The sequence below is a fragment of the Neoarius graeffei genome, chromosome 18 (genome assembly GCF_027579695.1).
Source record: "Neoarius graeffei isolate fNeoGra1 chromosome 18, fNeoGra1.pri, whole genome shotgun sequence".
NCBI classification, from domain to species: domain Eukaryota; kingdom Metazoa; phylum Chordata; class Actinopteri; order Siluriformes; family Ariidae; genus Neoarius; species Neoarius graeffei.
In genome coordinates, this window is record NC_083586.1 from 60255485 (window position 1) to 60282236 (window position 26752).

General features: G+C 43.1%; 1 protein-coding gene across 2 annotated transcripts in view; it reads left to right on the forward strand.

Annotated features, from left to right (window-relative positions):
* The window catches only part of tsc2 (TSC complex subunit 2), a 94980-nt gene that overhangs the window by 2832 nt on the left and 65396 nt on the right, over window positions 1–26752 (forward strand). For both annotated transcript variants that reach the window (XM_060899134.1, XM_060899135.1), the window contains exons 2-23: window positions 5259–5414; window positions 5511–5597; window positions 10220–10330; window positions 10510–10657; window positions 11489–11606; window positions 12644–12692; window positions 12775–12900; window positions 13424–13497; window positions 13590–13716; window positions 13795–13938; window positions 14930–15067; window positions 15174–15277; window positions 16178–16259; window positions 16422–16577; window positions 22005–22115; window positions 22214–22336; window positions 22426–22532; window positions 22629–22782; window positions 22857–22979; window positions 24834–24968; window positions 25181–25370; window positions 25478–25571. In XM_060899134.1, coding sequence (XP_060755117.1) covers window positions 5283–5414; window positions 5511–5597; window positions 10220–10330; window positions 10510–10657; window positions 11489–11606; window positions 12644–12692; window positions 12775–12900; window positions 13424–13497; window positions 13590–13716; window positions 13795–13938; window positions 14930–15067; window positions 15174–15277; window positions 16178–16259; window positions 16422–16577; window positions 22005–22115; window positions 22214–22336; window positions 22426–22532; window positions 22629–22782; window positions 22857–22979; window positions 24834–24968; window positions 25181–25370; window positions 25478–25571 — 2633 coding nt within the window. In that variant the 5' untranslated portion in view covers window positions 5259–5282. The remainder of the gene's footprint in view (window positions 1–5258; window positions 5415–5510; window positions 5598–10219; window positions 10331–10509; window positions 10658–11488; window positions 11607–12643; window positions 12693–12774; window positions 12901–13423; window positions 13498–13589; window positions 13717–13794; window positions 13939–14929; window positions 15068–15173; window positions 15278–16177; window positions 16260–16421; window positions 16578–22004; window positions 22116–22213; window positions 22337–22425; window positions 22533–22628; window positions 22783–22856; window positions 22980–24833; window positions 24969–25180; window positions 25371–25477; window positions 25572–26752) is intronic.

The window sequence follows — 26752 nt, forward strand, 5'->3', positions numbered from 1 at the left end:
AGCTACATCACTCCAGTTCATAATCAGATCGTGCTCAACTAGAGGTTTTTTTTTTAAATTCCACTCGTACTGGTATTGTTTAATTTGTACCTGCTAGAGATATTTTCTAACAAATATAATTGGTCCTGTTTCCCAAAATTATAAACAAACTACAGTAGTAGCTTCAAGTGCATATTCTGGACCAATTTCGTGTTTTTTTTTTTTTTTAATATAAAAGTATGTCCCTTTACACACTCATCCAGAAGGGTAATTTTGCACAAGGCCATCTGTCTACAGCAGAAAAAAAATAAAACGCGTCTGGAAAAATCCCAACGGAGTCTGGAGCCAGATTCGTGACGTCACCTGCGGAAGCGCCAGCAGGCTGCGAGAGCTTTGCACGGTTTCAGTGCACAGCCTGTGTAGACCAAGCGCTCCCATTTCTCTCTCATTGTCCGGTCTTTTGGGAAACGATGAGTACTAATCCCATCAAGATTGGTGTTGCTACTGTACACTAGGGCTGCTCGATATTGGAAAAAATCAATATCACGATTTTTTCAGTAAATATCGATATCGCGATTTTTAAAACGATATTTATGCACCTTTTTTTAAAGCCCCGATCATCAACACCTGAGGCACCGGGCCACATTTTTATAGTACAGGCCTCATAGGCTACCTGTCAACCCTTCCCGTTGTACCCTGAAACGCCTTTTACTTAAACTATTTACTGTGCAAGCGCGTACTTTGCATAGGTCCTATCGCCTGCACAAGGCTCACGTTCTCCTCACTCAACATTTCCGATCACAGAGGATGGAGCCAGCGCTGGTATTACCAGTGATTACTGCGTAACGTCCACACTGGCTCGTAGCCAGCCAAGGATAAAATCTCTCTCTCACACACACACACACACACACTACAACGTAAGCTTGTGTGTTGTTAAGACACCAACATTAAACACGCACAATATAGAGGCAAGTCCTTAAGAATTAACATACATGAAAATAGGCTTCTCTTCCTTCATCTTCCAAATGTGGACTCCGCTATCTTTTTGGCATGTCAGCATTGAAATACCATTTGCAGAGATATTTCACTCGCCATTAAGAAAAGTAAAAGCAACACATGATTAGGGCTACATGATTAGCAGGGGGACACCGTTTTAAGCGCACGGAATTTTAAAAACAATGTAATTACATCTGAGTCCGTCTACATCGCGCAATAAACCCGTCCTTAGCAGAACCTACTTCAAAGCATGATGCTAGCTGCAGATGCACAAGTCAAAATCAAATGAACCCAAGTAAACATGCCGCGGCGGGCAACATTAATAACCAAATTGCCTTACCTTAAAACGCTGCCTTGACCACAGGACGACTCGCAATTATTCCACTTAAATCCACATGGTTTAACACATCTAACACAGCTAGCAAGCTGGATATGTGCTAATATTGTTGTGCTTGTTTTCTTCCGTAGATGCCATTTTTACATTACCCAGTCCCACATCCAAAAATATGACGTAAATATATGTTAATTGTATTATTATAACTATTAGCAAGCAAATCAAACAACATATTAAGAAATCAATATATCAAATCACCCGACACGTATGAAAACAGAAGAACTGATTTTTTACTGTTGCGGAGATATCGCGGGAGTAGAATGGATGACGTATGCAAGGCTACGGTGTGCCTTAGGGGACAGAAGGGTTCGTTTTACCTTACTGTCACGTCAATGTTATTGTTGTTTTATTGCCATTGTAGAAATATTGTGCACGTCCCTTTCGACAAATGACAAAAAATCGTTTCATATCGATATTATGAATTTTGATATCGTTTGACACCAATATCGATATCGTGATAAAAATACGATATATTGCACAGCTCTACTGTACACCCTCCTACGATACATCTGTTAACCATTTTAATAATTACGCGATAATGTTGAAGAAATTTGCAGAAAACCACCAGGTCGTTTTCTCATAAACAAACCAGCGCTGACGTAGGATTCAGAGGGAGGCGTCCCGCACGCGACGTCACGAAAATCAATGTTTGCCGGGAAATCCAAATGGCAAGTTTTTTCAGAGGCGGACCAGTTTGCCTCAAATGGCTTGATTTCAACTGAATTTTTCTGGTATTGCGCAAGGTAAAAAAAAATTGCAGAGAATGCAGAATGTGACAGATATTCAACCAAAGTTTAATATAAAATAGGAGAATTACGTTGATCTTGCTCCTGAATTTACCCGTGATATGCACTCTAAGGCGCTGCAAGCCTGAACAGGCAGTTACTAAGGATGCGGTGATAAATATATCAAGCGGTACCACATGTTCTTGGTAATGAACGTGATATTTGTTTGTTTCATGAGCTTCATACATGACTGAGCTCTTGTGCTCATGTAAATGTGGTGAAAAAAACCCCTCCCACGATGTTTTTATTGTGTACCATGAAATTGCAGTTGTGATCGACAGCTTGGGTCTCAATCAGATGCCTTGTGAAACTTTCTGGCAGTCTTTCTAAAAGCTAGCTAGCTAGCTAGCTAATATTATCTGTTCTATCTGAATTAAGTATTCGGTTATATCTCTACAGCCAAGGTATACTTGGTGTATAAATTTTGCTTCTGGGCAATTCCATGTAAATGTCAACCTCACCATGCAAAAATAAAGCAACATGTAATGCATCAAAACCACTCCCAGAGATCTCACCTAGGCCTGTATTTTACAGATGTGAATAAGTTGAACCAATTTGTAACCAACCTAATGTGTCACTATCAGTCTTTCTTTCTTATAATGTAAAACCCAAGCTAAAATCAACTTTGATCATGTACAATTCTATATTCTTGCCACAAGCCACAGAAATGTATGCTAAAATCCACAAAACAGCAAAACAATAGCCATCCTAAATATTATTTAAGAACTTTGATAGTTTTAGCTGATATTTAGAGAGTTTTTCAAAGGGTTATGGTGGTTAAATTGCTGATTTTCTAAACATATGCCATGTCTATTTCAGACGCGTCACATCCATAACGGAATTTCGTCACATCCATAACGCTGACTTTTCCTTCCGAAACTCTGCATGAAATACAAAATATTTTAAACAAAGATTTTTTAATATTCACCTTGGACCCCTCTATCAAACGGATATCTCCATTTCGACATTAGGTTTACAATTTCACAGAGTTTTATAAAAATGTACAGTCACCCAAGAAAAGTGATACTTTTTCTGTCACATCCATAACGCATCTTTTATTGGCGTTTTCTGGCATGCCCTAGATGTACTATGGGAATTGTTCTTGTTCTATCACTTCTCCAGTATGGTACAGCCTTAAAATATGCAACACCTGTTTAAATACTGGGAGACAATAAAACATGCACTGGGTCATTTGTTGCCATTTTGAGTTCAAGTGTCACGTCCATAACGCTGGAATTGCTCTTCTTTAGTTTTAGTAGCTAACAAGTTACAGAAGCTACGAGTTTAGCATTGTGCAAACTGCATCTGTAAATTATCCCTCAAGCAGAAGTTATTTCCGACACTGATGCACTGGTGTAGATAAAAACGTACAAAAGGATTTTTTCCCCCCTGCAAAGCTAAAATAAAAAGTTTGTAGTTTAAAAGCAAATCCAAATAATTAACTTTTTTTTTTCCCCTTGCGCATAGTTTGGTGTAACCGTGTGCCGGAATCGGATTCAGGAAGGAGGCGTGGCCTCAAGGCAACATTGTATTTTCGAAGTGATCATAATTATGAACGCAACTACAAAATCCTTTCAGAAGTTGTCGTATTAGTTAGTTGGGTTGTCTTGGAAGTAGAATTTATGAATATTTTATGAATATAATTGCAAAATCGTTTGTGAAATCCTGTCAGGTTAGTTCCTTTGTAGCTACTTGGCTACAGTTAGCAGTGAAACATGTATGAATGTTTGTCTTAAATTTTTTGACAAAATTTTTGTAAACAAAAAAAACTAGCTGGCTGTTGTAAGTCTCAAAAATTCCTGTCAGGTTAGCGAGAGAGGTCGTCGATAATGTACGTCTTAAAGGAACAGTCCACCGTACTTCCATAATGAAATATGCTCTTATCTGAATTGAGACGAGCTGCTCCGTACCTCTCCGAGCTTTGCGCGACCTCCCAGTCAGTCAGACGCGCTGTCACTCCTGTTAGCAATGTAGCTAGGCTCAGTATGGCCAACGGTATTTTTTGGGGCTGTAGTTAGATGCGACCAAACTCTTCCGCGTTTTTCCTGTTTACATAGGTTTATATGACCAGTGATATGAAACAAGTTCAGTTACACAAATTGAAACGTAGCGATTTTCTATGCTATGGAAAGTGCGCACTATAATGACAGGCGTACTAACACGTTCTGCGCGCTTCGGCAGCGCATTGATATCTGAGCTCCGTATCAATGCGCTGCCGAAGCGCGCAGAAGGTGTTAGTACGCCTGTCATTATAGTGCGCACTTTCCATAGCATAGAAAATCGCTACGTTTCAATTTGTCTAACTGAACTTGTTTCATATCACTGGTCATATAAACCTATGTAAACAGGAAAAACGTGGAAGAGTTTGGTCGCATCTAACTACAGCCCCAAAAAATACCATTGGCCATACTGAGCCTAGCTACATTGCTAACAGGAGTGACAGCGCGTCTGACTGCGTCTGACTGACTGGGAGGTCGCGCAAAGCTCGGAGAGGTACGGAGCAGCTCGTCTCAATTCAGATAAGAGCATATTTCATTATGGAAGTACGGTGGACTGTTCCTTTAAATCCTGCCAGCTACGTACCTGTTAGCTCATGCTAACTAGAACTTATTTTAAGAATGTGACTTTTTTTTTTTTTTTAATTCTCTCAGAAGTTTTGTCAGTCAGCTTCTTGACTATTGTTAGCAACAAATATGATGATGATGATGATGATGATAACTACACAATTCTGCCAGATTATACCAGGATGATGTTATATATGCTATATACAACATTAACTATTTGGCTAGTGTGAGTTATGAACATTGATGAATGTAGCTGCTATGTTAGCTAACATTATTTAACATGCTAGTTAGTTGGATAGTGTTTCTTATAAATCCTGTCAGGTTAGCTTATGTTAATGCTTACTAGATCGTTGACTAGTTTTACAAGCCAAAAGTTTGAACTTTTTATGAAAGCAGATCTCGTCAGGTTCGTGAAGTTTTGGATTTTTTTTTAGCTAGCTCGTGAAATCATGACCAGCACTTATATGAGAAGTAGAGATGGTTCATTTGTTGAAATGAGCACAGGTTTTTATTTATTTATTTGTGCGTGTCCTCTTTCAGTAAGTCCATCTGAGCACTGGGATCATGAATAAGCAGCCCAGTAAGGAGTCTCTGAAGGACAAGCTGAAGGGGGTGTTTGGACTCACGCCGCGCATCGCCACCAAACAGCCTGAGAGCAAACCGTCCGAGTTCATCATCACCTACGACATCCTGAAGGTCAGAGAAGTGAAATTTAATAATAATTGCCTTTTTATGGGAAATGGTTCTCATTGTGCAACAGAAGGAAAGTTCTGTAAATGTGTGTGTTTTTAGGAGCTCGCTCCAGAGTATGGACTGAGTAACAGGATCCGGGTCATCAACCACGTATGTGACCTCGCCAAGTCCAAAAAGTTTGAGGAGGTGAGAGTTTGTTCCATTATATGGGTAGTCGTCGACTTACGACTGCGTTTGGTTACGACTGACCGGTCGTAAACCGATCTGGTCGTAAGTCGGCCTATGTTAAATGAACGCAAGTATATTGTGATGTGTAATGATCTTAGGGTGTATTCAGACCAGGATAGTTCGATAGTTTACTTGCTTTGGTTCGAACCAAATGTTTTGTTTTTTTTTTTTTTCATTTTGGTGCGGTTCGCTTTCACACTGTACATTTTAGTAAGCGGACCAAAATCTGTCAACAAAGCCACGCGCCCTGAGGTCGTTCAGCTATTGGTCAGAGACGACACGCGCACAAAGCGTTAAGTTCAAAAGTAGTCATGGAGGCTTTCCGTGCTGTTATTCTTTTTAATGTCATCAAAGCTATATGTTTTTTCCAGTTTTTACTGTTTTCACAATTGTGCGATTACTATGCTGTTGTACAAGTAATTTATCAACGACGACGACAAAGGGCAAGGCGGCTACGGAGGATAGCGCTGATGAGCGCACATCATGTTGTGACAGTTCTGGCTGTTCACGCAATAGATTAATTTCGTTTTTGCGTCGCTAGTACTGCCACTTTTTGAAAGAATGTCCCTGATTTTAATGTAGGTCTGACGGAGTTTCTTCACTTTTAGCCGACATTGTTCTGGGGAGCGCGTGAACCCCTTCTCCTTCATTTTCTCACTGAATACAGCAAACACGTCGGCATTTTTGTGTGTTCTCTCCAAAAGCTCAGATATGTGGACATCTGCCCATATATCCACAAGGGTACGCGTTTCTTCCTCGGCCCACGTTTGCCCCCTACTCATTTTTTGTACTCTGTAGTCTAGCCTACCACTGGTCTGAATGACTGAACGACTGTTGTAAGGTTCCCTTGACAACCGAAACAGTGTTTGCACTTTGCGGTGGAGTGTCAAGACTCTGTTTCCCATAATGCTCGACAAACAACGGAAGCTCCCGAGGTACAAAAAAGCAAAACTGTCGGATTAGGTCCGGTCTGCTTTCACACCTCCAAAAGATCCGCACCAGGGTTCCTTTGGTCCAGACCGAGTCCGACCTTGCAGCTCGGTCTTGGTCCGCTTGTTTGGTCCGGACCAGAGTTCGGTGGTTTGTATTCAGACCAACCCAAAAGGTCCGGACCAAGGGAAATTTGGTTCGTTTGGTCCGGACCAAACAACGTAGGTGTGAATACGCCATAAAAGTCTTATTTTATCAACATTTTCTTATTTCATTACCTTGGCTCATTACTTGGTTTAAGTCAAACACTGCATACTACACTGCGTACAGTACAATTTGTTTAATATGTGCAAAACAAAAAATACGAAATACAGGTGTGAAAAATAGAAAACATTGAAACATACCAAAATACATATGTAAAACATGGCAAAATGCAAAACTTAGTGACCGCTGGCATGACTGGTGCTTGGCTGTGGGTCGTCTACATCATCATCAGCTTTTGCAGCGCTCGGGCTGGCGGGAGGGTTTGCTCTTTTCATAAACATGGTAAGCCTCGTCTGAATTGTTTGTTTCTTTTTCTCTGTAATTACCAACGCAAACGGACGATACCGTAATTACCAACACAAACGGACATGGGAGAAGTTTACTGTACCGGGATCCTGCTCACACTGGGAAACACTCGCCAGTCGTAACCAGACGGTCGTAAAGTCGATCGGTCGTAAGTTGCATAGGTTGTAAGTCGACGACTACCTGTAGTTAGTCATGATGTTAAAAGTGGGTGTGTCTGCTGGTTCTCAGGCCAGTGGGCGTGTCTCTTGCATCCATATATGACCTCACATACACGTCCTTTTAAACAATTCGCAACGTGGCACACAAAATCCTGCAGACCCTCCAGGATTTCGCGATGTTGCGATTTGCAAATTCAACCAATCCCCGCGAATTCAGGGCGGTGTTGCAATTATATCCAATCACCGCAACTTTCCCGGAAATTTGACCAATCGTTGGCGTCGTCTTGAGGTGACGTCGACAAACTACCTTCCACCTTACTTCCGTGTATACGTTCAAGAGAAGCAGCATGTGCGCAGTGTTGCCAGATTGGGCGGTTTTAAGTGTATTTTGGTGGGTTTTGAACATATTTTGGGCTGGAAAACGTCAGCAGTATCTGGCAACACTGCATGTGCGAGTCAGTGTTTATGTAGGCTTAAATTCTGTTACTGAAAGTGTGTTATGTTTACAGTGAAGGACTGTGTGCACTTTACATTATTTTTTACTTAATACAAGAAATTAATGGATGCCAACATTTTTGCCAAAATGGTATTTTATTTTCCATTGTTTAGGCAGCTTCAGCATCATACTGTGAGATTCTGTTCAAATTGTTTTTTTTTCTTCTATGAAGCCTGAGCCATTTATTTTATTAGTTTATAATTATTGTTTAATTTAGTCTTCAGGAGAGACTGCCTGCACACAGTACTAGTATTAATAGTTTTTGCTTACATGAAAGCTGAGGCATTTATATTATATTTTAAGGTAACTTCATGTTGTGCTGTGAGGTTCTCTGCACTTTAACTTTTGAACCAACAGGTGCATTTGGATAAGTAAAGCCTATTTTTCTGCATTTTTGTAGTCCTGGTAATCTTTTATATTGGTAAAGTTGTTTATAGGACCATTTCTCAGCGTCTTTGTTTTTTTAATCAATAGTTTTTCAGTAATAACTTAATATTTAACATATCACTCAATTTTAATCACAAAAAGATAAAATCACAACAATTTCTCGCAACTTTCACTTCCTCCCGCAGTGTAATCGCAACAAAAACCTAAAAAACACCGCAACTTTCATCGCAATTTTTTGGAAAACCCCCCGCAACATCAGACATTTTAGCCCGCAACAATCACAAAAAAGGCCCGCGGAATCCTGGGGGGACTGGTTCTGTCAGGATGGGTTATATTAGCAGGGTGGCTAGTGTTGGCTGTGAAAAGCATAAACATTTAGGAATTTAATTTAAAAATCTTTGATCATGTTTGCTACTTTTTTCAAATTAACATAAATATGACACAAAATTGTCAAGTTAGCTTATACAGTATTAGCCTGTTGGCCAAATTAGGAAATCTTGTCAGAAAGCCTGGGTTATGACTTAAAAATCCTGTCAGTTTCGTTGATGTTAGCTAATTAGCTAGTGAAGGCAGTGAAAAGTATAAACCCTAATAAATATGACTCAAAAATCCTGTCAGTTTAGCTGATGTTAGCTAGTGATGGCAGTGAAAAGTATAAACTCTGATAAATATGACTCAAAAATCCTGTCCTGTCATGCTAGCTTGTTGGCTACTGATAGCAGTGAAAAGTATAAATCCTGATAAATATGACACAAAAAATCCTGTCAGTTTAGCTGCTGTTAGCTAGTTAGCTATTGATGGCGGTGAAAAGTATAAACCCTGATAAATATGATTTTAAAAAAAAATCCTGTCAGTTTAGCTGATGTTAAGCCTAGGTCACAACCGGACGTACGATTTTTTGGCCGTGCGATTTTTGGCGTTTCCCAAATCGCTGCGTTTTTTTTGTTCATGGAGAAAGACGCACGTTGGCCGTAAGTTTGTCTTGCAACCTGAAAAAAAACGTAAGCTCCCGTAGAGTCTGTTTGACATGACAAAGAACCTCTGCGGCCGGTCTACGGCTCGAAAATCAGCACGTCACACGCGCGCCCTCCATGCGTTTCTTGCGTTTTTTGCACGTAGACCGGCCGTAGGAGCACGTATGGCCGGTTGTGACCGAGGCTTTAGCTAGCTAGCTATTGATGGCAGTGAAAATAGCTATGACTCAAAAAATCCTGTCAGTTTAGCTGCTGTTAGCTAGCTAGCTACCGATAGCAGTCAAAAGTATAAACCCTGATAAATATGATTTAAAAACTCCTGTCAGTTTAGCTGATGTTAGCTAGTGATGGCAGTGAAAAGTATAAACTCTGATAAATATGACTCTCAAATCCTGTCCTGTCATGCTAGCTTGTTGGCTACTGATAGCCGTGAAAAGTATAAATCCTGACAAATGACTTAAAAATCCTGTCAGTTTAGCTGATGTTAGCTAGTAATGGCAATGAAAAGTATAAACCCTGATAAATATGATTAAAAAATCCTCTGTTTCGCTGATGTTAGCTAGCTAGCTACCGATAGCAGTGAAAAGTATAAACTTTTTTAAAATAATATTTATCAATCCTGTCAGTTTAGCTGAGGTTAGCTAGTTAGCTACCGATAGCAGTGAAAAGTATAAACCCTGATAAATATAACTCAAAAATCCTGTCAGGGTTGTTCATGCTAGCTTGTTAGCTAGTATTAGCTAGCAAGCTAACTTAATATTTGTTTTTTTAGTTATTAAATTTGTGAATATGCTTAAAAATAATCTCAATCTCGTCATGATGGTGTATGTAAGCTCAGTGTTAGCACTGAAGTTTATAAATATCACTTTTGCTCGTGCTGGCTGATCATTATATAACTGATTTAGCACTTGTTAGCTAATTTGTTAGCTTTTGAAAGAGATTATGACTATTTATGAATGATTTTTTTTTCTTCAGTCAAATGTGTAGATTGTTTATACATGTTTAGCTACTAAATGTGTGTGTTTTAAGACTTGCTCATATGTATTGGCACCCCCTGTGTGTTAGCATGCTGTGGAGGCGTTATGGAAGGCAGTGGAGGACATGATGCAGCCTGAACAACCACCTGAAGCTCGGCACGCTGTGCTATTGCTGCTCCGAGCTATAATACAGGGACAGGTAACGCGCACACAGTAGCTAGCACTTGTAATGTATTACTTCTTTGTGTGATGTAACAAATATATTCTGTCTATAACGAGTGTTTGTTAAAATGTTTTGCATCTTGATGATGTTATCAACATGGGGTGTCTGTGTGTGTGTGTGTGTGTGTGTGTGTGTGTGTGTGTGTGTGTGTGTAGGGAGAGAGACTGGGTCCATTGAGAGCATACTTCTTTAAGATCATTTGGGACTATCAACCTTGTAATGAAGACCTTCCTGAGAGGCTCGGGGTGTTCAAGGCCCTCACGGAGAACGGGAAAGACGTCACCTACCTGGAGGAAGAGATAGGTGGGTCAGTGGTGTGGTCATGGTGGTGATCTTCCTTCCACAAATGTTTGCCTGTTGGCGGTTTATTTATTTTTGGGATGAATTTTTGTCTGCTGTCTCCTCATGCGGTTTTCAAGATGGTGATGCTGAACTACCTGATTCTTTATTAATTAATTAATTGATTGATTGATTGATTAATTAATAAATAACATGGTGTAGGGCCCCTTTCTTTTACGCAACACCTGAGCAATCACCTGGAACATCATAGCAACATCCTAGCAACTGCCTAGTAAACACCTGGAACACCAATGCAGCTGCTTAGCAACATCCTCGTAACATAGAAACCGCCTAGAAATACCTTAGTAAACACCTGAAATAACCTACCAATACCCTAACGTACCAAACACCTGAAATACCCTCGTAACCACATGCATCACCATACCAACCACATGCATCACCATACCAACCACTTGGCAATATTCTAACAACCACCTGGAATACCATAGCAACACCCTAGCAGGAGGAATTCACTAAGGTGCACAGATTTCTTTCATTTTTCTAGTTTAATCATTTGATCATAGCTAACAACCAAGCTATTTCTCCAATGACGGCCGTTTGGTATAATGCTAGCTTTATTTTGCTTAGCAAATCAGTTAGCTAAGTATTTACGCTAGGCGATTGTGCAACACTGACTAATAGGAATCTACAAACACACACATGGTACTCTTTGAATTTTATATAACGTAATTTGCACATTTGTGTGTATTTTACCTGTTCCTAATAGGGAAGTGTGTGTGTGTGTGTGTGTGTGTGTGTGTGTGTGTGTGTGTGTGTGTGTGATCTCTCCCGCAGCTCGTTTTGTGGTGGTTTGGATGGAAACAGGTTTGACTGCTGATTTCCTGCACGTGCTGGTCAACCTGGTCAAGTTCAACTCCTGTTACCTGGATCAGAATGTCTCACTGATGGTGCAGTAAGTATCTCTCTCTCTCCAACTCTTTTTCTTTCTTTCTCTCTCTCTCTCTCTCTCTCTCTCTCTCTCCCTCTCTCTCTCCCAACTCTTCTCTCTCTCCTTCCCCATCTTTCTCCCAACTCTCTCTCTCTCTCTCTCGACTCTTTTTCTCTCTCTCTCCCCATCTCTCTCCTGACTTTCTTTCTCTCCCTCCCTCCCCATATCTCTCTTGACTTTCTCTTTCTCTCCCTCCCTCCCCATATCTCTCTTGACTTTCTTTCTCTCCGTCTCTCTCCCTCTCATCTCTTTCCTGACTTTTTCTTTCTGTCTTTCTCCCTGACTCTCTCTCTCGATTCTTCCTCTTTCTTTCTGTCCCAGTCTCTTTCCCTGACATTTTTCCCTGACTCTCCCTTTCCCTGACTCTCTCTTTCCGAGTCTCTCTCTTTCTCTCCCCATCTCTTTCCCTGACACACTCTCGTTATCTGTCTTTTTCCCCGACTCCTTCTTTCTTCCTCTCTCTCCCTCTCTCTCGCTCGCGCTTTCTCTCCCCCTCTTTCACTGACTCTTTTTCTCTTTCCCTGACTCTTTCTCTCTTGCTCGCTTGCTCGCTCTCTCCATCTCTTTCTTGACTTTCTCTCCCCATCTCTTTCCCTGACTTTCTTTCATGCTCTCTTTCCCTGACTCTCCCTTTCTCTCTCTTGCTCACTCGCTTGCGCTCTTTCCCTGACGCACTGTCTCTCTCCCTGACTGTCTCTCTCTCTCTCTCTCTCTCTCTCTCTCTCTCTCAATCCAGAAATTGCAGAAACATCACGTTGTACATGCACATAGAAAAATGGTAGAGATGATCCAATCTTTTAATAAACGATTTTTCTCCCCAGTTCAAAATTTAGAGCTATTTTACTGTAGATCCATGACACAAAATCTCAATTAAGGGATTCTGTGAAATGTGGAAAAGTTCACTTGGGGGATGATTACATAAAGATCATGACGTAGAGGAGCATCGTATATCCGGTGTAATGAACAATGTTGAATAAATACTGTGTGTGTGTGTTTTAAAGGAAGATCTGCTTGTTGTGTAACCGAACTACATCCTCCACAGATATTGAGGTACATTTTATATACTTATAAAATAATCTTTTATATTTAAATTTGTGACTGAGCTTGGACTTCCTCTGTGTGTGTGTTACAGGTGGCTCTGCAGGTGCTGGATGCGGTCGTTTGTTATAACTGCCTGCCGTCTGACTCTCTAACCATCTTCATCATCACTCTGTGTAGAACGGTTAACGTAAAGGAGTTCTGCGAGTCCTGCTGGAAGGTGAGCCGCGGTTCATTAGACATCGGATAGGAAATCGTATTTGGGGGCGGGGCTTCCGTATGATGCTATCTACAATAGGTATAAACAGTATATGATTGGGCAGGTAACACCGTATCATCACAGTGCATTTCTTTTTTCTCTTGCACTGCAGCCAACAGTTACGATTTTTTATTTAGTAAAGAACGACATCCGTTTACAGCGACGGTAAATGTTGTGAAACATTCTCATGCTCCCCCCCCCCCCCCCCCCCCCCCCCCTTGAAGTTAATGAGCCAAAAATGTGCAGCTTATTATGAAACTGTAAAGCATTACGTCCTCTCCCTCCTGAAGACGTCGGAAAACTTTTCGCACTGGAGACTCCTTCCAGAAACGTTGAATGAGTGTTTCCTTACAGAAAACTTCACCCTAACGAAAGATCTGCCTTTTTTTTTTTTTTTTTTACGTGGATCTTCCGATCACTGTACAAGTCCCTGTAGATGAGCTGTTGCTATAGAAACGATAACGTGTGGTCTCTCTATGTGTAGCTGATGAGGAAGGTGTTGGGGACTCACCTGGGCCACAGTGCGATCTACACCATGTGTCGCATCATGGAGGAAAGGTGTGTGTGTGTGTGTAGCATAAATACAAGCTTGTACTGTTACCTTTTCTCCAATCAAACCCCACCCCTTTTAAAATTTTTATTTTTTTTAGGGTGTATACAGAGGATGCCGCTCTGCTGAGAGGAGCCGTGTTTTTCGTCGGCATGGCGCTTTGGGGGGCTCACAGACTCCCTGCTCTCAAAAACACACCCACGCTGGTGCTGCCCTCATTCTACAAGGTGTGTGTGTATGTGTCAATGTGAAGTAATGATGCCTATGTACCTAGGACACGCCCTTTGACCTCTCTCTGACCCCAGGCGATGAACTGCGCGAACGAGGTGGTGTCCTACGAGATCGTCCTGTCAATCACACGGCTGATAAAGAAGTACGGGAAAGAACTGCAGGTGGTCACCTGGGACATCCTGCTGGCCATCATCGAGAGACTCCTGCAGCAGATACAGGTAACACACACACACACCGGCCACTTTAATAGGAACTTGTTAGAGTCTAAGATCCCTGTTCTTGGCTGCAGGAGTGGAACCCAGTGTGTTCTTCTGCTGTTGCTTTTCTGCTCACCACGGTTGTAAAGAGTGATTATATGAGTTACTATATCCTTCCTGGCAAAACAGCTCAAACCATGAATCTGTCCATTTTTCTTTTGACCCTCTCTTATCAACAAGGTGTTTGTTTCCACCCACAGAGCTGTCGCTCACTGACTCTGTTTGTTTTTCGCACCATTCCGTCTGTGTAACCCCAGGAGGAGATCAGCGGTTTCTGAAGTACTCAAACCTTCATGCTGCATCTGGCTCAAACCAACATGCATGGCACAGTGAAATGAAAGTCACAGAGATGCTTTTAACAGGGATGAGAATTTTCCGCCAATCGGCGGATTTCCGACTTTTTCAGACCAAAATGATCGTTTTTGAGCGTGCGCGCGCAACATTAAGGTCTGCATCACGCATCTTAGAATGTGCACGCGCGAGGGAGACTGTGTGCTTGTTCATGTAGCGCATGCCAGACAAAGAGCATCCTGATTGGGTTACTCAGCAAAATAAGCCAATCAGCTTTCAGTGTGGGCGGGCTTTTATCTCTTTTCTCGAGGACCGGAGTTTTCAGCTGAGTCAGCGCAGCCTACAGGATCGGCATGGCAGAGAGAGCACGTGCGTGCCCCAAAAAACCAAAGCACAAAACCCACTTCAGCTCAGATTACACAAAAGAATCTCCCTGTCTAATAATCATCTCCCTGTCTAATAATCATCTCCCTGTCTAATAATCATCTCCCTGTCTAATAATAAAGAAAATAAATAAATAAAAAATAGCCAAAAATCATTAGCTCCTGGAACCCCTGGGCCCTGGGCCCCGCCCCCCTGGGCCCCGCCCTGGTTTTTTCAAACTTTTTAAATATTTTTCATTCTCATCCCTGTTTTAAAGATTTTATTTTTGTGTGTGTAGAGCACAGGCAGTCCTGAGCTGAAGACAATTGTGTTCGAGTTGTTGAGCACGGTGGAGGAGCTGTATGAGCAGAACGATTACCACGGATCCACAGAGCGTTTCTTCAGCCTGGTGGAAAAATGCGCAGAAAAACGACCTGTCAGTAACTCTCTCTCTCTCTCTCTCTCTCTCTCAATCTCTCACACACACACAGTCAGTTATTCAGTCAGTTGTTAATCTTATTAATTGTGTGTATGTGTCGTAGGATGCCTCAGTGCTGACTCTGATCTCGTACCGAGCTCAATCCATCCATCCTGCTAAAGACGGCTGGATCCAGAGCCTCCATCGCCTCATGGAGAAGTTCTTCAGGTCCGACCTCCACAACTAGTTTAGTGGTGCAATTTACAAGTTGGCTGTTATAAAGCTCCCCAACTCTCCATTATATTAATTGTATCCACTGTGCGAATGCTATAATTGAGGTGTTTGGTAGATTTAATAATCCTGCTTGAGTGGTGTTGCAGGGCTGTCCAAGCCTGCTCATTAGCATATGAAGCCACACCCACTCATAGTTCTAAGCTCAATCTGATCAGTGTTTGAAACTCAAGTTTTGTATCTTACTTACATACAGTAACCCCTGTGTCCGAAATCACTCAGTATATAGCGAGGACGCCATTTTGTAGTGCTGTCCGAAACGATAGTGAGGATTATTTACACCCTATATAGTGCACTCAAAGTATCCCACAATGCATCACGAAAAGGAGTGTAACAACGATGGTCACTAACCAAAGCAATATATCCCATCATGCATTGCGGTCGTGCTGAAAGAAATCAAATTAAAAGTCTCAGATTTGATTTGGTAAAAGGCAGCGGCGAAGAAGAAAGTATTCAGGCTTGATTTAAAAGAAGTGAAAGCTGCAGGTACTTTGTATTGATTAATGTGGGAAATGCGCTCAGTATAATATGGATTTATCACAAAAACACACGCATGGATTTATTATTTTGAACGAAAACCCACCAGCCGACTGATCTGGCACGTTTTAATTGTGCGACAGTAATGACGTAAATACCAGCGCGACGGGGTAGTGTCCGAAAGAGGGTTTTTCATTTTACCAATGAGCTCACTGTATAGTCCTCTATACAGTAATTCCCTATATAGGGAGTAGTGAACGAGTGAGCGATTTCGGACACAAGGCATGTCTCCTTTTGTACACTGAGTCTCTCTCTCTCTCTCTCTCTCTCTCTCTCTCTCTCTCTCTCTCTGTGTGTTAGGAATGAGACACGCAGCGTGATCAGAATCAAAGTGCTGCACATCCTCTCTTTCGTCCTCAGCACCAACAGGCAGCTCTATGAGGTTCTGGGGGGGGGGACCAAAAACAAAACCCTTTCTCTGTCCTGCTCTTTAAGGATACATGAATTGTACCCCATGTTTTATTAATAGGTGGTTATTTAACTCTTTAAACACTCTGGTGTGTTGTGTGGTTTTTTTTCTCTCTCTCTCTCTCCTGTGATGCAGGAGGAACTGATTGAGGTGGTGGTCCTGCCACAGCTGGGACAGATCGCAGAGGACCGGGACCTGTCTGTGCGTAAACAGGCCACACAGCTACTGGTGGATCTCGCTGAGGGCTGCAACACACACCACTTCAACAGCCTGCTCGACATCATCGAGAAGGTGCGTGTGTATATAAAAAATACACAGTGGTGCTTGAAAGTTTGTGAACCCCTTAGAATTTTCTATATTTCTGCATAAATATGACCTAAAACATCAGATTTTCACACAAGTCCTAAAAGTAGATAAAGAGAACCCAGTTAAACAAATGAGACAAAAATATTATACTTGGTCATTTATTTATTGAGGAAAATGATCCAATATTACATATCTGTGAGTGGCAAAAGTATGTGAACCTCTAGGATTAGCAGTTAATTTGAAGGTGAAATTAGAGTCAGGTGTTTTCAATCAATGGGATGACAATCAGGTGTGAGTGGGCACCCTGTTTTATTTAAAGAACAGGGATCTATCAAAGCCTGATCTTCACAACACATGTTTGTGGAAGTGTATCATGGCACGAACAAAGGAGATTTCTGAGGACCTCAGAAAAAGTGTTGTTGATGCTCATCAGGCTGGAAAAGGTTACAAAACCATCTCTAAAGAGTTTGGACTCCACCAATCCACAGCCAGACAGATTGTGTACAAATGGAGGAAATTCAAGACCATTGTTACCCTCCCCAGGAGTGGTCCACCAACAAAGATCACTCCAAGAGCAAGGCGTGTAATAGTCGGCGAGGTCACAAAGGACCGCAGGGTAACTTCTAAGCAACTGAAGGCCTCTCTCACATTGGCTAATGTTAATGAGTCCACCATCAGGAGAACACTGAACAACAATGGTGTGCATGGCAGGGTTGCAAGGAGAAAGCCACTGCTCTCCAAAAAGAACGTTGCTGCTCATCTGCAGTTTGCTAAAGATCATGTGGACAAGCCAGAAGGCTATTGGAAAAATGTTTTGTGGATGGATGAGACCAAAATAGAACTTTTTGGTTTAAATGAGAAGCGTTGTGTTTGGAGAAAGGAAAACACTGCATTCCAGCATAAGAACCTTATCCCATCTGTGAAACATGGTGGTGGTAGTATCATGGTTTGGGCCTGTTTTGCTGCATCTGGGCCAGGACGGCTTGCCATCATTGATGGAACAATGAATTCCGAATTATACCAGCGAATTCTAAAGGAAAATGTCAGGACATCTGTCCATGAACTGAATCTCAAGAGAAGGTGGGTCATGCAGCAAGACAACGACCCTAAGCACACAAGTCGTTCTACCAAAGAATGGTTAAAGAAGAATAAAGTGAATGTTTTGAAATGGCCAAGTCAAAGTCCTGACCTTAATCCAATCGAAATGTTGTGGAAGGACCTGAAGCGAGCAGTTCATGTGAGGAAACCCACCAACATCCCAGAGTTGAAGCTGTTCTGTACGGAGGAACGGGCTAAAATTCCTCCAAGCCGGTGTGCAGGACTGATCAACAGTCACCGGAAACGTTTAGTTGCAGTTATTGCTGCACAAGGGGGGTCACACCAGATACTGAAAGCAAAGGGTCACATACTTTTGCCACTCACAGATATGTAATATTGGATCATTTTCCTCAATAAATAAATGACCGAGTATAATATTTTTGTCTCATTTGTTTACCTGGGTTCTCTTTATCTACTTTTAGGACTTTGTGTGAAAATCTGATGATGTTTTAGGTCATATTTATGCAGAAATATAGAAAATTCTAAAGGGTTCACAAACTTTCAAGCACCACTGTGTATATCTCTCTCACACACGGGTGCTTATAATTCTCTGTGTTGAATCATCAGCTGTTAGTGAAGAGGTCGAGTTCATCGCTGATTTCAGAATGGTTCATAAGAATGGCACCATTAGTGTTGCGTTCTGGATTCTGATTGGTCAGAAGGTGTTAATTAATTCTAATACGTTTTGAATATATTATTGTTTCTTTAGTGACCGATTACACAAACCCTGTGTCTGAAATCGCTCACTCGTTCACTACTCCCTATATAGGGAATTACTGTATAGAGGACTATACAGCGAGCTCATTGGTAAAATGAACAAACTCTTTCGGACACTACTCCGTCACGCTGGTATTTACGTCATTACTGTCGCACAATTAAAACGTGCCGGATCAGTCGGCTGGTGGGTTTTCGTTCAAAATAATAAATCCATGCGTGTGTTTTTGTGATAAATCCATATTCTACTGAGCACATTTCCCACATTAATCAATACAAAGCACCTGCAGCTTTCGCTTCTTTTAAATCAAGCCTGAATACTTTCTTCTTCGCCGCTGCCTTTTTTATTAAATCACATTTGAGACTTTTAGTTTGATTTCTTTCAGCGTGACCGCAATGCATGATGGGATATATTGCTTTGGTTAGTAACCATCGTTGTACACTCAGTGGTCGAGTTGTAAAATCAAACCGGGGGGATGGTGAAATTTTTAGTCGCGTGTCGACCCATCGGTCGGTCCGTCGGTGGGAAACCGGTTTGCTTTTAGGAGGGTTTGCACACAACGTAGGTCTGTGGACCTTGTTCATTTACCAGACATACAGTATTTTGTGCTGATAAAGTGTGTAGTACACACTGTGTACCCTTTTTATTGTTGTAAAAAACATAATACACTGGTATTTTACTGTAAAACATGCACAGTGTGGATGTCATGTGTCATATTTAGTCAGTCTCCTGGCTGACATACCGACCACATTCTCCATATTAGGGTGAAATGCAGATGACACATTTGAAGTGTAACTTCATAGTCATGGTAGGCTCCTTTTAAATCGTTTGGTGAATAATTTATTAAAACCTCAGCAGGCAATGTAAATGAACAACTGAATCTTTTCATATCAAGTCAATAGAATTTTTTTATTCAAAGCTGAACATTGAGTTAAATACAGAGGTAGGTAGGGAACCAATAAGCTAAAACAAGCAACAGTAAAGTGTAAATCAGCCTTACATGTTGTGACCGGCTCTCTAATGAGGCAATGAAGCCTTCAAAACTGCTAGTGTCGTTTATTTTAGCCTTCCTGTCTTGAATAACACTTTTTGTTGCCTGAAGAATAACAAACAAACGTCCACGCCAGGGCTTTGAACCAGAATTTTTTTCCTATTGGTTCGTTCCGAACAGAAACGGAATTTTAACGTTTCCGGTTTTGGGTTCCACCATTAAATAGACGTTCCCGAACCGGTTAGAACAAAAAAAATTTCGTTCCCGGAACGGTTAATTACGTTCCCTGTCAGCTGTTTAACAAATGGCTATAAAATTATGTCTCTGTCTCATCCAGCTTAAGCCAAATGTAGGCTAATTCTATTACAACCTTCATTAAATAAGACAAGAAATAATTCAAAACAATTATTATTTCAAATGTTGGCGATTTGGATTCTCAGTATGTCTTCCCATCTACACAAACAGAAAAAGTGCCAAAAATGAAAGAGAATTCGTTTAGTGTGTTACCAAAGGCTAGTCAGGCCCTATAGAGGGCTACCGCATGACGTCACCACGCCGCGAGATTTCGGTAGTCGCCATATTGGAAGACCAAGTACACATCTATGCAAGTGCATACATTCATAAAACAAACTACACCTGAAATGTAGCCAGGGCCGGTTCTGCCCTAATCTGGACCCGGGTGCAACATCGTGCAACCCCCCCCCCCCCCCCCCCAAAAAAAAAAAAAAAAACAACAGTCTAAATCAGGACAACCATCACATAACTATAACTATAAACATTTTATATCAACTATTTTAACTAAATGGGCTATAATAAATAAGCCTGCAGGCAGCCACGGCGGGCTGCCTCAGAAAAGTAACCATTCAATGACACAACTGAAAGCCTGCAGCCACGGCGGGCTGCCTTAAAAAGTAACCATTTGTCCTACCTTAACTCGTTTTGCATTTTCTGCCTCCTTTTTTGTATTTTCGACCCTCCGTTTATTTTCTTTCCTTTTCTGAAAACCCGATTTGTGTCCAGACATTTTGTTCTGCTACCAACGAACTAACTCGTCAGGTCTCGTCTCTCGAGCCCGCGATGATTCCCGTGGGAAGGGCAACAACTGATACATTTTTACAAACAGCCAATAGGGAGGTTGCATCGTTCAGGCTCTTCTTTGCTCAGACACTCAGTAATTCACTTATTATCACATGGAGACGTGATAGTAGTCCACCTTCCCGCTCTCTCCATTCAGTCAGCGAACGTCACACAGGAAGTGAACCCCAGCGGGTCATAGAAACTTGCGCAGGAGAAGAATGACTTTTTTATTTGTAGGCTACGGAAACTTTGAGGAACGAAATAAAAACCGGTATTAACCGGTTACCATTATTTTTAATAAGCGTTTCTGTTCCGGAACATAAAAAATAATAAAGTTTCTGGTTTCGTTTCTGTTCCATGTGAAATAGAAAAAGTTCCCGGTTTTCGTTCCTTGAACCGGTTCAAAGCCCTGGTCCACGCTGATTAAATTAATGGCCTTATACAAGAAATCAAAGCTAACATGAACCTGAGTAAAGCCTCGGTCACAACCGGCCGTACGTGCTCCTACGGCCGGTCTACGTGCAAAAAACACAAGAAACGCACAGAGGGCGCGCGTGTGACGTGCTGATCTTCGAGCCATAGACTGGCCTCAGACCGGCCGCAGAGGTTCTTTGTCATGTCAAACAAACTCTACGGGCGCTTACGTTTTTTTCAGGTTGCAAGACAAACTTACGACCAACGCGCGTCTTTCTCCACGAACAAAAAAAAGCGCAGCGATTTTGGAAACGCTAAAAATCGCACGGCCAAAAAATCGTACGTCCGGTTGTGACCTAGGCTTAAGCTATCGATAGCTGGCTAGACTCCAAACTAACATTCATTATGATAGCTGTGTTGTTATCCGCCGCCCACAAATTAGGCTCCATATCGGGAACTTTACAGCATGATAGCGGGCTCACAGAAAGTGGGACTGATATTCGTAACTCTTGACTTACCTCCTGAAATGTTTTTTCTTGCGATCTTAAATCCGAACTTGCTGAGGTCTTGCTGTCCACTCCGCTTGGCCATGATGCTGCAATCCGCTGCTGTCACTGACACCGAATGAAATCAAAAATAACGGAACCCCAACTGAATGTCACCTCCTCAAACGCTTCGCTTGCGCGTGCCCTCTCTCGCCGTAGCTTATTGTATGCTCAGTTTTAGCAAAGCTGCGTGGAATGGCATTTCTAATTCCAATGTTAAATAGAAGTAATGTCCACATTTATTGATAAAATTGCTCAAGGGAAGGGAGGGGGGATGCCCGTTTTAGAGGGGGGATGATTTTGACCATTTTTTATTCCGGCCCCCCCCCCCCCCCCCCCCCCCCCCCATCCCCCCTCAACTCGAGTACAGTGTACACTCCTTTTCGTGATGCATTGTGGGATACTTTGAGTGCACTATATAGGGTGTAAATAATCCTCACTATTGTTTCGGACAGCACTACAAAATGGCGTCCTCGCTATATAGTGAGTAGGGAGCGATTTCAGACACGGAGGGACGTGTCTGGTGGACATCACTTAGTGTGTGTGTGTGTGTGTGTGTGTTCGTTCTGTAGGTGGCAAGTTGTTCACTGTCTTGCTCTGTAGAAGGAGAGAGAGAGCTCTTGGCTGACTCGCCCATGGAGGACGTCAAAACTGCCATACTGGGGCTGCTGGAGATCCTGCAGGTACGCGCGTGCACAGATCTATCTATCTATCTCTCTTTCTTTCTCTCCTTTCTTTCATCGGTCTCTCTGTATCTGTTTCACACTGTGTGTGCGCGCAGAGTAAGCTGTACAGCCTGCCAGCCAGTCACGCAAGTCGAGTATACGAGTTGCTGATCAGTCACCTGCAGCTCCACTATAAAAACAAGTACTGCTCCGCCCTTGCCAGTTCCGTACGCCTACAGGTCAGAGGTCACAGGTCATAAATTAAATACTTTGGCTTCTGAATGTTTTGCAAGACTCTGCGTCTTATTTGTCTGCGTTTCTTTCTCAGGTGTTTGATTTCTTGCTGTTGATGAGAGCTGATTCGCTGCACCGGTTGGGCGTGCCGAATAAAGACGGAGTCCTGCGCTTCAGCCCCTACTGCTACTGTGACATGAGGTAATGACGCACACGCGTGTTGCACACAATTCTACCCCAGTTATTCTCGCTCTGTGATCTCGGTCTCACTGTGTGTGCGCGCGTGCCCTTTTTCAGTGGGCCAGAGAAGAGAGAGGCAGAGAAGAAATCGACAGGAACGGTCTCGTCCCCAACAGGAAGTCCTGCCCCTGTGGCTCCGCCCACTTCCATCCGTACCGCCTGCCTGCCTTACAGCCTCGCCTTCAACGTGCTGCTGCAGTGTCTCAAGATGGTACACACACTATGATGACATGCACGCTGTGTTTTCTTTTGGTTTTTATTTATTTGTTTATCTATTTATTGCAGGAAACGGATTGGAAGGTTCTGAAGCTGGTTCTGGATAAGATGCCGTGGACCCTTCAGCATAAAGTTTTACTCCTCACGTCACCGTGCAGTGTAGATCAGCTGTGCTCCACTCTCTGCTCAATGGTACACACACACACGTAACATACACAGTTTCAGCAAAGAGGGGGGAAAAAATCATAATAGTAATATGTGGCTGTGAACGTTACACTTAGGGATGTTGACCGATGGTTGACCGAATCAACGTCAACCGGTTAATTTTTTTTTTGGTTGTCAGTTAAAAAAAAAAAATCAATCGTTTTGAAGCTGCTGATTTTGGAGCGGAGAACCTGGAATTCTGTGTTGTAAACGGTTGGGCCATGCCATGCGGTGTAAGGACGACCGCTGACAAATCAGAAACACCCATTCAGTCATGTCCCGCCCTCCCGCCCCAGTTGAAGACAGCTGCCACTTGGCGAAAGAAAAGTGTAGACACAGGCTTTTTAGCTTACAAATTACTATTCTGTTTTTTAAAATTATCATTAGAAGGCACATGGAGTTTAGTCCTGCCTTGGCCAGTGCATTCTAAAAGTACGTTTCGGTCTATAGCCAACAATGCATGTTACTGCAGATCATATCTCTCCACACAAACTAAAGGCGCAGATGCCGACTTTTGGAGGGAAGGGGAGAGAATGAAATGACAGCGGTGTTTGGACGGGGAGTGACAAACGCAGCTTTTACGTCTGTGAGCCAAGTCGGTGACGGCTTCAGAGCAACTTCAATACCATGCAGTAATGGCGTGTCGATATTGGTAACGGCGTTATAACGATTGTAGCTAATTAATTAGATTACCTGGCGTTATAACAGCCTTTATTTTAAAGGAACAGTCCACCGTACTTCCATAATGAAATATGCTCTTATCTGAATTGAGACGAGCTGCTCCGTACCTCTCCGAGCTTTGCGCGACCTCCCAGTCAGTCAGACGCAGTCAGACGCGCTGTCACTCCTGTTAGCAATGTAGCTAGGCTCAGCATGGCCAATGGTATTTTTTGGGGCTGTAGTTAGATGCGATCAAACTCTTCCACGTTTTTCCTGTTTACATAGGTTTATATGACCAGTGATATGAAACAAGTTCAGTTACACAAATTGAAACGTAGCGATTTTCTATGCTATGGAAAGTGCGCACTATAATGACAGGCGTACTAACGCCTTCTGCGCGCTTCGGCAGCGCATTGATACGGAGCTCAGATATCAACGCACTGCCGAAGCGCGCAGAAGGTGTTAGTACGCCTGTCATTATAGTGCGCACTTTCCATAGCATAGAAAATCGCCACGTTTCAATTTGTGTAACTGAACTTGTTTCGTATCACTGGTCATATAAACCTATGTAAACAGGAAAAACGCGGAAGAGTTTGGTCGCATCTAACTACAGCCCCAAAAAATACCATTGGCCATGCTGAGCCTAGCTACATTGCTAACAGGAGTGACAGCGCGTCTGACTGCGTCTGACTGACTGGGAGGTCGCGCAAAGCTCGGAGAGGTACGGAGCAGCTCGTCTCAATTCAGATAAGAGCATATTTCATTATGGAAGTACGGTGGACTGTTCCTTTAACGCCGTTATTCCCGTCACTGAATGTTATGTGCTTCTTCTAGCACTTGACTTTATTTTCAACGCCATCATGGCCAACTGAAACTGTCTCTAAGCTGGAGCCATTCGTCCTCCACTCCAATACAAACCCCTCGACGTCAGTGCCGCGTTTGACTAAATGTTTTGCGCTGTAGAAAAGGGAATGTGAGTGGAGGGCAGCGACCGGGACTGAATGTGCGCATGCTCGCGGTTAGATTTAGAATAGATTCTCATAATTCCAATTCTAGAATTTTCATAGGTTAACAGACTTTAACCGGCTAATGAGGCTCGGTGGTCGGTCAAGATTTTTTTTAGTTTTCGCCATCCCTAGTTACACTTTTAGTGAGTATACGTGTGTGTGTGTGTGTGTTTAGGTGACGGATCGTCTGATCTCGGAGAGGTTAAAGCGAACCCCGGATGGTTTCTCCCGCACTGATGTCCAGCTGGCTGTGGTTCCTGTTCTGACTGCACTCACGTCCTATCACAGCTATTTAGAACAGTCCAGACAGGTCTCTCACTCACTCTCTCTCTCTCACACACACACACACACACACACACACACACACACACACCTTTAATGATAAGTTTTTGCCTTTTGTGCTGATATGAAAGGAAAAGGAGTTGCACAGTGTAACCATGGCAACCATTAACCATCACTAGCTAATTGGTGCATTCTCTCTCTCTCTCTCTCTCTCTCTCTCTCTCTCTCTCTCTCTCTCAGAGGGAGCTGGTGCAGTGTTTGGAGACGGGCCTGATCTACCGCTGTGCTAAGCAGTGTGTTGTGGCTCTGACCATGTGTACGGTGGAGATGCCCGACATCATGATCAAACTGCTGCCTGCCCTCATCGTCAAGCTCACACACATCTCGGCAACCGTCACCATGGCATCGCCCATGCTCGAGTTCCTGTCCAGTGAGTGAGGAGGAGTCGCGTGGTAGACCATGTGTGCAGAAAGATTGTTTATAAATGGCGTATATGAGTCTCTCTCTCTCTCTCTCTCTCTCTCTCTCTCTCTCTAGCCCTGGTCAGGTTGCCTCACCTGTATGCTAACTTCGTAGCTGAGCAGTACGTCAGTGTGTTTGCCATCTCGCTGCCCTACACCAACCCCTCTAAGTGAGTCTCACCTCACCTAGGACACACACACACACACACCTTGCACTCCTACCAGTACTACACACCATCATGTCACTGCTGTACTGAGAATGAACTAACAGTTTATGGATGCTGTGCTAATACTTTTCTGCACAGCAACAGATGGAGGATAGTCACTAATTATACACCTCTCTCTCTCTCCCTCTCTCTCTCTCTCTCACGCTCTGTCGTGTGTGTGCTCGCTCTCTCTGTCTCTTGTGCTCTTTGTCTCTTGCTGTCTCACGTGCGTGTGCGCACTCTCTTTCTCGCTGTCTCTCGCGCTCTGTCTCACGTGCGTTTGCGTGCTATCTCGTGCGTATGCTCTCTCACTGTCTCTCGTGCTCTCTTTGTCTCTGGCTGTCTCTTACGTGCGTGTGTGCTCTCTCTCGCTGTCTCTCACATGCGTATGCTCTCTCTTGCTGTCTCTCGCGCTCTTTGTCTCTCACGTGCATGTGCGCGTGCGCTCTCATATGCTCGTTGTCTCTCATGCGCTCTTTGTCTCTTGCTGTCTCTCACATGCATGCGCGCTCTCACTCTCTTGCTGTCTCTTGTGCTCTCTCTCTCGCGCTCTCTCGTGTGTGCATGCTCTCTCGCGCTCTGTCTCTCGTGTGTATGCTCACTCTTTGTCTCTTGCTGTCTCACGTGCATGTGTGCACTCTTTCGCTGTCTCTCGCGCTCTGTCTCACGTGCGTGTGCGTGCTCTCTCGTGCGTATGCTCTCTCACTGTCTCTCGTGCTCTCTCTGTCTCTCGCTGTCTCTTATGTGCATGTGCGCGCCCTGTCTCGCTGTCTCTCGCGTGTGTATGCTCTCTCGTGTGCGCTCTCTCTCGCTGTCTCTCACATGCGTATGCTCTCTCTCTTGCTGTCTCTCACGTGCATGTGCGCATGCGCTCTCTCTCATATGCTCGTTGTCTCTCACATGCGTGCGCTCTCACTCTCTTGCTGTCTCTTGTGCTCTCTCTCTCGTGCGTGTGCATGCTCTCTCGCGCTCTGTCTCTCGTGTGTATGCTCGCTCTCTGTCTCTTGCACTCTCTTTGTCTCACGTGCGTGTGCGCACTCTCTCTCTCTCGCTGTCTCTCGCACTCTGTCTCACGTGCGTGTCCGTGCTCTCTCGTGCGTATGCTCTCTCACTGTCTCTCGTGCTCTCTTTGTCTCTCGCTGTCT